At 42.9% G+C, this 17569-nt stretch overlaps 1 protein-coding gene across 1 annotated transcript in view; it reads left to right on the top strand.

The window, feature by feature from the left end:
* The window catches only part of gpr158a (G protein-coupled receptor 158a), a 66867-nt gene extending 51619 nt beyond the window's left edge, over positions 1 to 15248 (top strand). Inside the window, exons 6-12 of the mRNA XM_073488700.1 lie at positions 5656 to 5765; positions 6705 to 6943; positions 8313 to 8451; positions 11916 to 12021; positions 12590 to 12736; positions 12840 to 12923; positions 13374 to 15248. Coding sequence (XP_073344801.1) covers positions 5656 to 5765; positions 6705 to 6943; positions 8313 to 8451; positions 11916 to 12021; positions 12590 to 12736; positions 12840 to 12923; positions 13374 to 15248 — 2700 coding nt within the window. The remainder of the gene's footprint in view (positions 1 to 5655; positions 5766 to 6704; positions 6944 to 8312; positions 8452 to 11915; positions 12022 to 12589; positions 12737 to 12839; positions 12924 to 13373) is intronic.
* The last annotated feature ends 2321 nt before the right edge of the window (positions 15249 to 17569 follow it).

Genomic DNA, 17569 nt, shown 5'->3' with positions numbered 1-17569 from the left:
AATCAGGTGGGATGAAGGGAACTTTAAGAGCTGATTTTGGAGGATGGAGTTTGTGCTTCTGTTGAGTTGTACTGCTGCATAACAGGAGTCCATTTCTTTAATATAACAAGGTGTACCTAACCTGTTCTTGCTTGTTCGTTCATTTGTCGAGTCCTGTCACTTGTCTTGTGTTGCATCACAAACAAACAAACATGCGTCTAAAAGGATAAAAATGTTGAAGCGATGACATACAGTGTATCCAAAAAGGTTGAAGTTTGAATGTCTCCAAGCTAACCGTGAGGTTGACCTGTGACCTTTTGGATATTAAACTATCACTATCAGACTTTTTTGTGCAAAGTTGACCTACATGGAGTCACGGTGCGTTTCTCACTGGGAGTTATTCACTGGAATTAAACGTGTCAAAGTGAGAACTTCCAAAGAAATAAACAAAAAAATAAAAAAGCCAAGGCGTACCCAATAAACTGGCAACTGACACACAATAGTTCTTGAGAAATCAGATAAACAAGTATTAAACAGTGAGCTCTGAAGGTGGATTTTGGAGGATTTGGTGGATTTAGACAGAGACAGCCTCGCTATTCTTTCCCATGCAGATACAGTGTGAGAGTCTCAGTATATCTACCAGAATGTCTAAAACTATTACTGTAAAGGTTTTGATGATGATGACGAATAGTACGGGAGAAATGTGGTGGAAAGGACATCCAAGGCTGATGGTTGGTTGAGAATAATTTCATGAAAAGATAGCAAAAAAATAGATGCACATCCCAAAGCCCTATGGGAGGGGTGCTGCATCCGAAATACCTGTCAGAATTTAAAAAGAGAGGGATCTGTACACCTGACAGCGTCCGTTTGAAGGACTCTACGGAAGAATCTTGAAGCAAATTAAATTCCTGCAAACCGGAGCTCTCTCTGTCTCTTTTTTACGAATATCAATACAAAACCGAAGCCTTGAACGAAAGATAAACCATGAAGTGCTTCAGTCAGCCGGTTAGCTTCTTTTTTTTTTTGCTCACTTCCACAACAACTTCAAAAAAAGTTTTATCTGCCTATGGAAGCTGAATGTCACCCTCCTCAGGTGTGCGTCTGCAGAACACTCTGTTCTGTTTTGCCGTTTCCACATGACAGGACTGTGTTTTGGGAGGGCGGTTGCGCAGCCAGGTTGTGTTAAGTCAGGCGTCTGGGGAGTCGGGAGGCCCAGGTGAGCAGATGAACGTAATGATCGCGGCAGACATCCAGCTGGGACGTGCTCTACCTGCACTGCCCAGAACAACCAAAATAACAGCCCAGATATTTCCTGCAAACTGGCGTGATGTTGTTAAACTTACAATAATCAGCAAATTTAAAAATGTTGGCTGTGACGAGTGCTGTTTGGCAACGCTCACTCAGCATTTCCAGAAGCCTTTACTCATGCTGTAACTGAGACGAGAAACTGGGGGGGAGGCAGGCTGAAGAGTAGTAAGTGTGTTGATAATTGTCTCCTCCATATTGATGTCCATTAGATAGTTATACAGCACCCTGATCCTCTCAATCCCTGCATACGCACACACACACACACACACACGTTCGGGAATAACACCTGATCCCTTCCCTTTCCCACGGCGCTGAATCTAAGATTCCCAGCACTTAGCATTGATTATTAATGGCAGGTTTGAAGAGGAGAAGGGGGGCAGAATCTGATCTTACGCACGCTGGCGTTAAGAGAAACCTGTCAGAGGTTCATGACCGGTCTCTTCCCAGAAACACCACTTATGGAAAGTGCGTGGCTTGTGTTGTGAACTCCTGAGGGTCATGAGAGCGTTTGAGGACACTGACTATGCTTATTTTTGTCCCTAAAATATGAGTAGTATTGGTCAGAGGGGGGATGAGGATATACCTTGTTGTATCAGATGAACTGCAGAGAGCTGAGAGTCCACAGGGAGCGTGTTGTTGGTTTTGCGTTACGGTGAGTAACTGGAACCAGGATGTAATATTTTCCTCTGCACAAACAAAAATTGAGGCTCATCAGAAACTTCAGCGGGTGTTTTAAGCTGCTAGAAAACTAAGCATATATTTTTGTCACCTGTCCCAAAATCAAGTCAAACCAAAGGTGGCACCAAATCACAGCAGGCCGCCTGAAATGGCCTGATGTGTGTAGTTTGTCGATAGATTTTTGAAAGTCCAGTGTGTAGGATCTACTGGCATCTAGTGATGAGTTTGCAGACTAACTCAATACCCCTCACCTCACCCTTCCCTTGTGTAAATGTGAAAGAGAAAGCCAATAGAAATGCTAAAAAACACTCTAGAGCCAGTGTTTGGGTTGTCCTTTCTGGGCTACTGTAGAAAGATGGCTGCGCAACATGGCGGACTCTGCAGAAGAGGACCCACTCCAAGCCCCCAGGAAGAGCGCCAGGCTAGGAAGCCAATTTTCGTAGTGGCCAAACCATGTAATTACAACATCACGTGATGCACTGGGGCCCAAAAAACTTTGCCATAAGCTTACATTATATTAGATTGAGACCAACTCATCAGGAAGCCGTTTACTGAGGCAACAAATCAAGTGAGAAGTAGTGTCATTTTCTCATAAGCTTACATACAATCCATCTTCCTTTTAAAACCTGTGGAGTCGCCCCCTGCTGGCCATTAGAAAGAACGCAGGTTTAAGGCACTTCTGCAGTGGCTTAACTTTTCAGACCCAGAAGCTTTGCAGGCGTTTGGTCATGAAGATGGTGCCAGAGAAGGTTAGAGGATCAACAACGTTAAGTAAAGTACACTTGAAGTACATCCATGTAGCAGTCGTTGAGAAGTTTCACTCAAAAACCAACCAAAAATCAACATTATGCGGGTACTAGAGAAAAAGCGAGGCCCATGTGGACTCTTATTTCCAGCCATCTGTGGTATAATGACACAGATCTAATTGCTGGCAGTGACTCATGCTTAGAGGGCTTAGCATGGCAAAGTTAAATGATAAAGTTAAGGTAGATCGCCTGCTGACAGCATATGAGCGTCCCACTTGTAAGGAAAGGGGATTTTAGCAGAGAGAAAATGCTCCGTGTGATGATCAACTTCACTGGCACAGTCTGATGTGTTGTTTGCGAAAGGTGAATAACCAAATCTAGAAACTTCCCCATTGTGATTTTGACGAGTGAAAACGAACAGTAGGTGAGATCGCACCATTAAACTGCTCGACGTGTTAAAAACTTTTTCATAACGACTCGTTCAGATCTGTTAGAGGCAGCATTGCTCCCTCGAGGGCCGACTCAAACACCTCCCCAGCAACACCGGCGTTAAACTGCCGTGTGACAGCAATCCAGCTGCTGTTTTGTAGTTTGTCCAAAAAGGAGTCATGAGCTGGGTTTTGTCCCCTGGTGTGTTTTTACTCATTTTCCTGGTGCCCTCTTCTGTCCCCGTGGACACGAATGTACGTCAGCAAGTTGCTCAGCGCTGCCCGGCCTGCCATCTCTTTATCGGCTGCTGTGCTTCTTCTCTCAGTAACACGTTATTTAGATGTTTCCTGCAACCTCACTGTGAGTTTTGTGTGTCCATGGATGGTCTGAAATACAGTTCCAGAGGCGTTTCCATCCTCCCTCGAGTAAAAGTCATCATGAAACACCCCGTATGCATTTAATATTAAACGCAGAGCACTCATCTATTCATTATTTGCTCTGTGCCACATTCCCGTTTGCGAAGCTGAGTCAACTGGAGCGAGCTTTCATTGAGTCAGAAGTTTCTTGCGTTTGGTCGGCCAGCGCCTGCGAGCAGACGAGGATGTGGGCCACCAGCTCTCCCGTGGGGTCCTCGGTGTCCCTTGACTGACTCAAACCTAGTGAGCAAAAATATCCACATAGCTGCGTCTTCTCCGCAGCCTGAGGGAACGTAATAATGCCTCGGCTAATCCGATTAACATTAACAATCCCACTGGGGAAATCGCTGCACATCTGCAACGGACAGATAATTATGTTGCCTCAGATGTTTGTTTCTTCCTTTTGTGTGTGTGTGTGTGTTTGTTTTGGTGCTTGTTGTGTCTTTGGAAGGCCATCAGTGTTTTGTTTTGTCTTTTTTGGACGTGCACCATTTCAGTGTGTTTCTGGGTCCTCGTAGCAAACACGGGTGGATGCCCTCCTCTTTGTCTCAAGGGCAAGCTTTGCATGATGTTAGCAGCCTCACATGGATTAGTGTCTTTTTAAGAAATGCCAGGGATGGTTATAAAATGACACTGAACCTCACTGTTCTACACTGTAAAATACATTGATGAAAATCACAGTAGTATATTGTGTTTTTACAGTATCCTAGACACATTTTACAGTAAAAATACAGTATTTTGACTTAAAATATGCAAGTTTATTGTACATTTATGGTAATATTACAGCAATGTACTGTGTTTTTATGTTAACACAAGCATGTTAGCCTGTCAACCTGTTAGCATGTGTATCTCATTGGACCACTTGTAGGCCTGTTGTTATTATTTTAGCAAGTTTGCTTTTTAGCCAGTTAGCCTGTTGTTAGCATGTGTACCTTGTTTGACCACTTGTAGGCCTGTTAGCCTGTTATTTGCCTTTTGGCATGTTAGCATGTGTACTTTGTTGTTAAACTACAATACTTTATTGCTCAATTACTGTATGGAGCTGTACCCTAATTACAGTATTTCCTTGTAATAAACCATTTCTTTTTACTGTCGCTTCAGAAGTATCAATAGTACAACTCAAAGTAATTACAGTAACTATATCTGAGCATTTCTGAGCCTTTCATCCATTAAATCTCACATCTAAGACATCACACTGACTGTTCGCAGTACATGCCACAATGCTTAATTGCCGTATTATGCTATGATTGCACATTAAGGGCTCGTTTCCTTCCACGACTTAAAAAGGACATCACAGCGTCGGCTGCACCATTGTAATGTATTTGAGGCAGTTTAGTGAAGGAGCACTGAAGTGGATTTAGTTATTGTGAGTGTGTATTTCAAGCCGATTACGACCATGTGAGAGGGCGACCCAATGGCCGGAATAAGTGTTGGCAATATACATTTCTGCAAAACCGAGACTCGACTAGGTTAAGGCACGAAAACCACTTAGTTAGAGTTTGGAAAAGATCATGTTTTTGCTTAAAATACCTGTTTTGGTCGCCACAAAACGCGGTGTCACACTTACAAATGTTGAGTTGTAACTCCATCACCGTCCCCTCCACCTCTCGTTATAAAAGTAAGATCATAAACATGTAATGTGAATGTGGATTTATCAGTGGTTTGCAGAAACGTTAACTGCAAACTGGGCTGGATAGGACTTAAATCTGGTAAAACCTAATAAGTGGAGGTCGTGTTCTGATTGTTTTGTCGAAATCCTATTTCCAGGGTTGATTTACAACATTTAAAATTCCCCTTCGATAGTTTGATGGTGGCACAGAAAGTAGAAAAAGTAGATGTTGTCAGTGTAAAACAACTTTTACGAGGTTTTAAGGAGGGAAATATAAATCCTAAGAGAGCATAAATGGAACGAACCAATATTTGTATAAGAGCCAGGCAGCTACTTCCCATGATTTTGTGTTTTAAAATTTCTCAGGCATACAGGGCCCATTATCATCTAGATGGAAAACACTCACAGTTGGATGGCTCTCTGACTTATTCCTGATTTAGTTTGTTTGTACAACCTTTGTCATCTAAAGGCTCCTTCCGTCCTCTTGCAGGTCGGGATTCTCTATTTCCAGCCGAGTGTTTTCCGCTGCATCCTGCTGCGATGGGTTCGACTGCTCGGTTTCGCCACCGTCTACGGGACGCTGACTCTCAAGTTGTACAGGTAACACACACACACATTACATCCACACAAAACCATTTGTCCAACATCGTTATCCATCCCAGGAAATGTCGAAAATCGGATTACATTGACCTCTTTAAGTGCGATTACTGCGTCTTACATCTTAATTCCCTGTAAAAGTCTCTTATGAAGCTGTTTCTTGCCTAATTCATCACCAGACTGCGTTGCTGTACATGTTTCGGGGTGGATTCACTACCTCATTAAGTGGAAGAGACAAATGCCAAGCAAAAGTAATTAAGAAAACACGGGGAGTGCTTCGGCCCCAAATGATCGCCACATATAAACGCGGTATTGAATGATGTTTGGCGAAGAGACAAATGTGTGTGAGATCAGGGGAGGTGGAGAGGACTGCTGGAGGATACAGTGAGCGAAGAGAGACAAGAGGGAGGTTATCCGGCACTGAATAGCCGATAATGAGACAGGGGGGTCTGCTGTGTTTAAAGTAATGCACTTGAAATTGTTCATCTGTGGGGCTTTTTTTTTTGTCAGGTGAATCTGTCAAAAAGGCCTAATGAAGATGCTGATAAAGAGGATGTGGCTAATGCGGGCGGGCGCTCGGTAAACCCCTTAGAGGTGCAAGTTAACATATTGCACAGATCAATTTTTGATGGGGGGCTCATTAGTGGGGAGCGCAGTGGACACTTCATCAATGTGCGTGAAGGGCAGAGCCTAAGAATAGCGGTGGCTGGTCATGTGTTTGAGGCACAGTCTAATTCCTGCTACACAGTGTTTGTGACTTTAAAGCTACATTATGTCACGTACACGGATGGATCTGACTAATGTATGTCAGAGATGAAAATGTCTGCTGCGTCGCACTGTATCGAAATCAAAGGACAAAGAATACATCCTGAGATACACATGGTCTTGATTATCTGCCATCACAATAAGATATTTCTTATCTTCTCGTCTCCCCCGCCACAGGGTGCTGAAGGTGTTCCTGTCCCGCACCGCCCAGAGGATCCCCTATATGACCAGCTGGCGAGTGTTGCGTCTGCTGGGCATCATCCTGCTCATCGTCTGCTGGTTCCTGGTGGCGTGGACATCTGCCGTCTGTCAGAACCCGGACAGGAAGTTGGCTCTCATCGACGTGGGCTACACGCCCGACGGGCTGCAGTTCAGCACGTGCCTGCTGGATCGCTGGGACTACATGATGGCTGTCGGTAAGGCTCTGCTCCCACCCTCTGCCTCCACGGGGGTGTTTTACAGAGATTAATTCGCCGAACTCTGCGTCTGTGAGAAAACACGGGTTGTTTGAGGTATTCATGGCATAAAATCAAGGAGTAATTTGTTAAGCAGTGATAGCGTTTTGGAGTTCAGAAGAGTGAGGAATGTGAAGTTGGATGAGTAAGACCGTTTGCCTCCATCTACATTTGGCAGTGCTTTTAAATTTCCCAAAAGTAGACATTAATCCTCTCCACCGGTGCTACACTTTTGGATGCACGCCTGCGTCGTGCACCGAGGAGAGGGCGACCGGCGGCGGATAAAGACGGATGAGGAATCAAAGACGCTCGGAGGGGAGCGGCGTGTCGCGTCAAGGAAATCTTCACGCTGCTGACTCAGGCTTCAAGAGAGGAGAACCGCGGTCCTTTTCTGACTTCAGGGAAAACAGATGGACCCCCAGCAGAGCCTCCATGCTGTGATACTGTATACTGAAGGCACATTCTCCTCCTGTTTATTAGGGGGGTAAAAATAGGCCGGTGATAGGGGAGGTGCGAGTCGGCGCTGACGTCACCGACATGCTGCCCATAAATTACACACACATACAGAGTTAATAAATCCTTTTGATTTAGAAATATGCACCTGCAGATAGGCACAGTCAGGGGTCTCACGCTGATACATTACACACAACAAAACTGTATATATACATACATATACGTACATGTAGGCTGGTAGCGTGAAGGACTTTGCCTAAGGTCCCTGGCCGGGATTCAAATTCCCGATCTCCTGTACCTCCTGTACTCAATTTTTAGATTTTCTGACTAATTGAGGCATAAAAGACATCATCATAATCAATTTAAGAATATATCCTGAGTTCAAAGATTAAAAAGAAAGTGCAAATATATTCTTAAGCAGGACGATTTATCTTTAATTTCCAAATCTAATCATTAAAATCTTGGCAACTTCAGAGCTTTTTGCAGCGCTCCAGCTCCAAAGATAAATCAGGTTTCATTCATTTGAGATATTTTGACCCTCACATGCCCTCACACAAGCCAAACACATAACACTTCAATCTGATACTCACTGTTCTTCCTGCTGTGAGGAAAACATGTGATTCACCTGACAGCCTCACAATTCAAGCAGCAAGACCATAAATGTCAAAATAATGGCACCAGGTCTTTTTTTTCATGGAAAAAGCAGCGTGTTGGTTGCTGTGGCGCTGGCTACCAAGGAGACGTTACATGCAGGATTCATTTATCGTCCAGAGGATACCACAACTGTTACAAACAGCTTTGATAGCTTCTGTTAACCAGCGACTTGTATCCCGTATACACGTGTTGTACAACACTTCTCTCTCTCGTTGCTCCACAGCTGAGTTCCTCTTCCTGCTGTGGGCGGTCTACCTGTGTTACGCCGTGAGGACGGTGCCGTCGGCGTTCCACGAGCCTCGCTACATGGCCATCGCCGTTCACAACGAACTCATCCTGTCAGCGATTTTCTACGTCATCAGGTAACAGCTCCTCCCCCCCCTCACGCATATGGATTCCTCAGAGGGGATATGTGAACTAAAAATACCAAGTAAAGGGTCAGTTCGTCTAATCACTCATCTACAGCGGTATCCATCCATGCAGATTTATTTCTGTGTCGTCTTTGAGACATAGGAAGTTAATCTGTGGTGCTTACATTTTGAAATATGATATCTTATTCTTAGAGAATAAGACATTTTTAACTACTTAAGGTGTTAGAAATACCTTCCAGATTATAATTAATATCATACTTCCTCTGCATCTTTTTTCTTTGACTGAAAATATAAATGGCCACAGTCCACAGTGGATGTTCTGCCCATTCAGATTCTTATTACAAAATAAGATAATCCGTTATTAGTCCCACAACAGGGAAATTTGACTTATTACAGCAGCAAAGGCGAAAGCAAAAATAGAGAGCATCAATTAAAACGATAATAATAGTAAAGTAAAAAAAGCAGTAAGAACATCAGAACAGTATGAATAAGAAACAAAAACTCAAAGATATTTACAGTATTGCACATTGAGATGCTGAAATTGCTGTTGCTTATATAATTAACTATTGAATAGTTTGATTAAACCGCACTGTTAAATAGATTTTATTTGTATACAAGCCCGTTTTTATGTGAAAATGCCCGATGTGGATTGTATTTCTTTTTTTCCAGTCTGATTTTCTGAGAATAAAAGGATTATTGTTGTTGATTAAGAGTAAAAACAAACATTCAAAAGTATTACAGTGTGAATTAATAAGTCATGCATGAAAGGGTTAATACATATTCAGTATATTTTAATAGCCCTGGTGCAGAGACATCCATCCATCCGCGGCTCCGATGAAAATAAAGCACAAATAATTACCAACAAAAACGTCGACTTCAACATACATACGCTGTCAGTCATGTTCCACATTTCCTCTATATTTAATATCACAGTCTTTGATTCGATCTCTGCTGTCGTCATTCTCACATGCGTGTCCTCCACTAGATTGTCTCATTTCCATCACATATAGGCGACGGCGAGCGTCTCTGTTCATCTGGGAGTTGTTTTTTTTTATATTGTAGTGAAATTGTCACTCTCCCTCCAGTGTACATGTCAAATAGCTGCACCATGCAGTTTTTTAAATGAGACGTTTCAGCTGACACCGCCTCAGACGTTCCTAGCTGGAGTCCCCCCTAATTGAGAGCTCAGCTCCATCACATTATTTACTAATGAACCATGTCAGAATGATTTATGCTTTTTCAAGACAGCATAAATAGCTCCAATTATTGGCAGCCATATTCCAGTTATAAATTAACATCCATCACCAATAAATTGTAGCGGTGGAAGAAGTATTCAGTTCTTTTACTTTAGTAAATACCACACTGGAAATACTCAAGTAAAGTACCTCAAAGTAGAGTACATGAGTAAATACACTTTGGGACATGACACCACTGATTAATTGTGTATCATTAAATTATAGCCTGATCATTTCTTGGAAGAAATCACAGTTTTTTTAATAGTTCTGAGGGTATCTGAACATCTGGCTCTTTGTGATTTCTTTGCCAACTCCCTTTTTTCGGCCTCTCCAGCCTTGTTGTGAGGCTTTTCTTTGCAGAAAAATAGCCAGACGAGACCCCTAACAAATTGGAAAGTTGCCTGGTGTGGCTAGTTATTCTGACTGGCTGCCACCAGAGACCGCGGTGTACACTGGGGCTTGTTAGCAGCATCTGGCTTCCATTTGTGTAGCTCACAGAAACCTGCTGTATTTGCTCCCACGGTGACCAGTTAAAGCTTCCTTCTTCGTTGCGTTTTGGCCAGGTCCAGGTGTAAACTTGAAGCCGAGGAAAATGAAGGGAGTGTAATAGCTGGAGGGGTGTTGAGGCGTGAGTGATGGGGAGTGTTTCAGGCTGAGAGGACACAGCATGCCAAGGTTATTAAATCCTCATCTGCACAGAAAACCGCTCACAAAACATGAATGAGGGAAGACTTCAAAGCTTTGGGACATTTCATATGCTGGACCTTCGCCTTCATTCATGCCTCTGAGCTATTACCACACTAACTGTTCCTTAATTAGCCATTTGCCGACTCCAACATCGTAATGAGCCTGCTAGATGACATTTGCTTGGATGGAGGCTCTCTAGTGGTTGAATTAGCATCCGACAGGACATACCTTCATATCCTTAGTGCACACGAGGTCTCACTGTGCTGAAAGGCTGTTAAATAAAAGGCTGGAGCTGCTCCTCGCGCCGCTATTGTTTCTGCCTGTAATTATCTCATTTTCCAGCGACTGCTGCACCACAGTCAGCCCTCTTTATTACTGTCTGATGTATAAATAGGCTGAATCTTGTGACCAGATCAAGGTCACTCCCCTTTTATTGTGAATGCAATTGAAAGAATGAGGGAAATATCGTGTCCTTGCTGGCAAAAGGATCACCCAAGTGGAGGATTTTATGAGGCGGTGGAATTGACGCCTGGACTGACAGTGTATAAATCTACTTTGGCTGAAAACACATTAAGTCTGCTGGTCTCTGTGTCTCCGGGCTCCATCTGCGTCTAAGAGGGTTTACTGCAGACAGACCTACGTGTATGTGTAATTTAGTTAGACTTCACTGCATTTACTGTATGTACATTTGGGAATTTGACAATCAGTAATCAGGTTTAAGGGTGTGTTTACTTACAAAAGTCATGCAGTGGAAAAAAATGTGAGTCGCAGATACTAAAAAATGCTGTGAGTGAACGTTGAGCAGCTTCATACCAAGTCACGCCAATAATGATACCTTTTATTATTAAAAAACACAGGACAGGAAGGAGTTGGCTTACATGTGTTCAAGATAGTGGAACATTGTGGGGACAACATAGAGGAGAGAAACTGGAACTGAACCCATTGTAACAATCCAATTTATGCCAGAATCCATCTGAGCATCAGTAATATCGATATTTTGGGATTGATCCGCCCATCCCTATCTTCCATTGCAGACCAAGTACACTCCTTCAGGGCAACAGCACTACAATGCACCCTACCACACCACAAAAACTGCTCAGGAACGGCCTGTAGCCCCCAGATCCCAATCAAATCGAGCATCTGTGGGATGTGCAGGAACAAGTTCAATCCATGGAGGGCCCACCATAGATCAGACTTGGTCCTTTGAGTCGTATGGTGAGGTTTGGCCTCCGTGGATCTAACTTGCTCCCAATCGGATTTGGATCTGTGGGAATTCTGAGGTGAGGTCGCGCCATTCCTGAGCAGGTTTTGCAGTATGGCAGGGCACATTGTCCTGGTATGTGGGAGTACTGTTGCCATGGTCAACTTGGTCTGCAACTGTGTTACTTTCACAAATATCAATGCATTCTGCAGCCAGTAAAATGTCTGATGAACATTAACTAAATGTCTGTTGATCAAACTAGGTTAGATTTCTCTCGTTTGCCTGCTTCTAACATCCTGTATATCTTTGTTTCCCCCTTTACATCCTGACAGGTTCACTCTTGCTCCAGAGCTCCATCCAGACTGGATGCTGCTGCTGTTCTTCACCCACACCCACCTAACTGTAACAGTAACACTGGGTCTACTGCTCGTACCGAAGGTAAACTTCACATGTCATGTTTTATGTTGCTGTACTTTCCTCAATAAAAATAAAGCCGTTTGTCAACAAAATCACACCATACTAAAAACAGGTACTGCCTGATATATCTTAATCCTCTGTGCCATAAATCTCCATTGTTGTCCAAAAACTAAAATTAAAAACACAACAATTAGTCTTGCTTTGGGTGCCATGTTCCTTCATTACAATAAACATGGGACCTGTAGTTTATTTTGAGTCAATCCCACATACACCATCCTGCTGCTGTGAATACTCACTAGCACCAAATGTGTATTAATGCACAGCTGAAAATAGTCCCACAACAAATGCATTATATATTCCTGTCTGAATAATGTTTAAGAACTACAATACCAAGCTGTTATAGGGAACTCTGAAGATATATATTTAAAGATTTGCATATTCAGTAGGAATCAGTGGGCTTTGGGGTGAGAGCCACAGACATGCAGGGGAATTCAGCTTTTCTTGAGACTTGTTGACAATTCAAAAGTTATAAAATATCATTGTTGACGGGATGACAACTAATTGTTTTTTTTTTATGCCACTCCACCAGTTCCTGTTTGCTGGCACCCAAATGAGAGATGATATAGCCTCTGAAGCCTACGAGGACGAGCTAGACATGGGTCGTTCCGGGTCGTATCTCAACAGCAGCATCACATCAGCGTGGAGCGAACACAGTCTGGATCCTGAGGACATTCGGGTAGGTGGTGTTTCCTTAAAAGTTTCATTTTTCCATTGTTTAACCTGGTGAAAATCTTTTGAATCCTCCAAAAATACTGAGCCATGGCAGTTTTTTATTGCAGACACCTGAGGAAATGGGCCATCTCAGTTCTATTAATGGCTGTGGCGTAAGGTCTTGCGACAGTCTTTGGGAAAAACGTACCAACGTGAGCAGAGATTTCTGTTTGTCTGTTAGAGCTGAAGAAGTCTCTCTACCAAAATATTCAAAGCCTCTTCACCAGAGGGACTGATTTGAAGATGCATCCTGCTACTTGAGAGCCTTCATTGTATGGGATGAGCAGAAATACGATAAATTCAAGAGCTTAGAGGCTGTTTCAGACCTAACATTTAAACACACTCCGTGTCCTTCTTTGACGCCGTCCAAGACTGTCCTGTCTTTGCTTTTTTTCAGCACGCATGTGATAACCCGTAGTGCATCATTTAACAAGCATTTGTAGTCACGTCTTATGAACTTGTACTGCATGTTCTCTGTGCAGTAGAATGTCTGCTTTTTTTGTAACAGTGTTTTGATTAGTAATCCCTTTTTTTAAGCCATACAAATACAATCATTTGTTCCAGACAGGTAACTGATCACTTTGCGTCTGTCCTATATGTAGGAGGAGCTGAAGAAACTCTACTCCCAGTTGGAGATTTACAAGAGGAAGAAGATGCTGGCGAACAACCCTCACCTCCAGAAGAAGCGAAGCTCCAAGAAAGGGTTGGGACGATCACTGATGAGGCGCATCACTGAGATTCCAGAGTCGGTGCACCGGCAATGCAGCCGCGAAGACAAGGAAGCTGGAGAACACGGGAGCAACCGCAACAGCATCTGCATGTTGAAGAAGAACCCCTTCGATCAGACTCACCAAGTAAAACCAGCGAAGGAGGAGACGCTTAAGAACAAGGTTTTCTCTCTCAAGAAGTCCCACAGCAGCTACGATCATGTCCGCGACCAGAGCGAAGACTCCAACAGCTCAGCGACAGACAAGATGGAGGTGACCACTGCTGAAGGCTCCCTCCTGGATACACTCATGGGCAAGAAGTTGGTTAAGAAGAAGTCCAGTGAGACCATAAGCGTCCCCAGTGAATCAACGGAATCCGTTCCTTTGGTTTGCAAGTCAGCCAGTGCCCATAACCTCACTGCAGACAAGAAACCGATTCATCCTAGAGCCTCCATGCTGCAGAAGTCCCTCAGCGTCATCGCCAGTGCCAAAGAGAAGACTTTAGGCTTGACAGGAAAGACCCAGGGCATGGAGGACAGCAATAAGAAGAGTCAGCCAAAGAGCAAAGACACAAGGGCCAATGAAGATCCAGAGAATGAAACCCAACCCAAGATGATCATCAGCCAGTCGGTTGAATACAAACAGAGTGCTGCTAAAGGCAGGATCATCAAACAGACAGTGGGTGGCAGCCAGCCTATGATCTGCTCCGATCCGGCCAAGGGAAAGGACCTGTACGATCTCTCAGAAGTGTGTCCCTGGGAGGTGGAGGATATCCCAACTCCATCTGAAAACAAAGTCCAAAAGCATGTTTCCATTGCACCAAATGAAACTACAACAGTTCATGGAGGTAGCACCAAGGGCGGCAAGTCTCAGCAAAAGCAGAAAGCTTCTGATCAATCTCCGTCGAGTGGCAGGCATTCAAAAGAAGTGCAGAAACCAACTGCTGTACGAACGGAGGTATGTCCATGGGAAGATGATGGTGAAAGTCAAAGCAGTCAAGTGGATGGGTCGAAACAGCAAATACACAGTCAGGCAAGCAAACCCGCCAAGACCCAGCAGCCTCATTCTGCAACAGACAGCTCCAAAACAAATCCGGTAGACGTTTGTCCGTGGGACTTCGAAGAGCCTCAAAAGACAGACTTAGCTCATTCACCAGATGCGACAAAACAAAGAAAAGGCACCTCTCCTGTGGATGGGAAAGGGAGAAGTACCCTTTCAGACCCATCCAAAACAGGAGTCTCACTCCAGCTACCACCTGCAAAAGCTGATGTATGTCCCTGGGACTACGACAGCGCTGACGTGTCTCCAAGTTCTGGACAGAGGACGCCCAGCCCCTCTCGAGCACCCAAAACCAAGGAATCCCCTTCAAAAAAGAAGGGTACCCCTTCCACAAGAACAGTTGAGAAAGAAAAATCAAAAGACACTGATGATGAGAAAAGTAGAACAAAAGCTAAGGACAAGAGTAAACCTTCAGAGAAACACGTGAGCCAACAAAAAATGGCTGAGGTATGCCCGTGGGACGTAGAGAGTCATCAGGAAGTGCCGATGGTAGAAAAAAGGAAAAGCGCGAATGTTGGAGCAGCCAAAGCAAAGGTGGCTGACGTCTGTCCTTGGGATTTTGAGGATACGTCAGATAAAGGTACAGACAAAAGTGCTTCTGTAGTGAAACAGAGCAATCAAAATCCTAAGGTCGGGGCTCCAAGTGCTGCTAAAAAGGCAGATGTTTGTCCCTGGGACTTTGACGATAGCACATCGAGCAAGAAGGCATGACACTGAACCTTAATGGACCACTGAAGTTATAGTTATTGATGTATACTTTTTTTCACTTGGAAATCGTTAAATATTACCTTTTACTATTAGTACGGTGACTTGGAAGAAAAGTTGATCAAGTTCCACAAGTTGCCTTCCTTTCCGAGGTTTTGTTCCTGTTTTACCTGTTTTAAAAATAAGTAAAATGTACAAAAAACAAGACAAAGTCATGATGAGCATTCCAGATTATTACAGGAAAAATCCTGAAGATAAATCTTAGACTAATTATGCAACTTTCGATTCAGCCTTTTCACTTTCATGAGCAATGTTTAAAATCTGCATTTATCATGTTCTGTAAACAGTTCTTACACGGTTCTTTTTGTGCATTAACATCATCCCTTAATGGACTCGGATGTGACACGACAACAGGAGGTTTGGAGAAAAAGAAGCAAAACTGAAAGCCAAAGAATAAGGGAACATTTGCAAAGAGGGATTTAAGGCGATGCAGTTAATTTATTAGTTTGTGTCCAACTCTTGGCACAGAGGTAAGGACCCAGTGAGGAAATCAGTCTATAGCACTTTAGCCAACTCCATAAATTCAGAACTGAGGACGGACTCTGTTCTTCTTGTACATTTTGTCTTATTATGTTCAACCTTATGGCATGATGTCACACACCAACCAAACTTAGACATGTTTTCTTTTTGTTTAGATCTATTTAATTGTAGTTCTCTGCAGATTAAAATGCTTCCAAGTCTGCAGAGATGTACTGTATGTGCCTAACTAACTAGCGTTGTCTTGTATCAGTCTGAAGTGAAGCGAGTGGCTTCGTTCTTCAGCACTTTGTGACGGTGAATTATATAAACAGCATGCACAGCCAGGTATTGAGAGTAGTTGGACCCTACCGGTTTGTCAACTGACGCAGTTAATGTGTTGACAAATGTATAATGTTGTTTTTTTTAATACCAGAATGACTAATTTTTCCTGCTTTCATATTTCATAGCTCATTCAGGGTGGTAAAGAGAGCAGCACTTACATGAATGTGTGTCAGAATGGCTCATATGTACACTGTAAAAAGTAGGGATAGACAAATACTGAGGGGATACGTAGGAAAATTATTTGCACCAGCTTTGTTTATGAATCCAGCATGGGTCTTTGTGTTCGCTTGCACCAAGTATGTGTGTGTACTTGTGTCTGTAGACACAATATCATGAATTTAAAGTAAAAATGTAACGCCGAATCCGAAGAGTTGGACCTCTGGAGTCTGCTGTTTAAATGATAATGATATAACTTGGGTCTTAGGCTTATTTCTTTTTGTTTTGGCTATTATTGCAAATCACAACAGTAAGATTCAACTTGCTGAGAACAGGAAATGAGGCAACATCTCTATAACAAAGTCCAATAGGATAAGAAACAATGTCAAATTACATTAGCGTCAACTTCGACCTATCACACTTACCATAATTGTGTGTGCACACAATAAGGGGTAAATAGCCTGATAAGCAATGTAATTTTGTTTAACTGCGTGCATTCAGGTCATGTTAGCCAAGTTCTGTTTGCTCAGGGGGTTACCCGATCTAATCAGTAGGGCAGAGTCTGTACCACCAGTCATTTTCTTTGGAGTCGAGGGGACAGCTGTGGTAGCAGTTCAGCCCAGTCATCGGAGTAAATTTCTGCAAACTACTGATACAGGCAATTATATATGCGTCATACTGTACCTACCATATAGACAATTCTACAACATGTCATAATGCATTCAGATTCTCAACATTTATAAGCATGACACCACTAGATCATTTTAGGAGACCTCGGGACATCTCCAACCTGCCTTGTGGCGACAAAACCAGGTATTTTAAGACAAAACGTGATCTTTTCCTAACCTTAACCTTAAGTGTTCGTGGACAAACCTAACCAGATCTTGAGCACGGTGTTGTCGCAACATAAAATAGAAAATTGAACCTAAAAAAAACATAAAATTGCGAGATAAAGAAATATAATGTCTAAACATTTCCATGGTTTGCAGAAATGTATATTATTAACATTTATATTTGAGCAGATAGGAGCAGTTAGGCTAACGTTTTAAAATGTTGATCATGTGACCGGTCATGTTTCTTGTCAGACTTTGTTGTTGTAGGGATGTTGCCTCATTTCTACAAAAAAAATAAAACCTAAGTTTTTAAAAAGCAGAACCATCCTTTAATATTTTTAAAATAATATTATTACTGTGCGGCCATTGCATGATGCGAGTATAGTGCTTATACTTAAATATTTTCAAAGGACAAGCACTAAACTGCCTTCAGTTTTTAGTTAGCTTAATGCATGTTCTTCCAAATGGATTAAAGCC

This window comes from Pagrus major, chromosome 19 (assembly GCF_040436345.1).
Source record: "Pagrus major chromosome 19, Pma_NU_1.0".
Lineage (NCBI taxonomy): Eukaryota > Metazoa > Chordata > Actinopteri > Spariformes > Sparidae > Pagrus > Pagrus major.
Note: the sequence above shows the minus strand (reverse complement) of the source record. Positions and strands in the feature narration are given on the sequence as shown.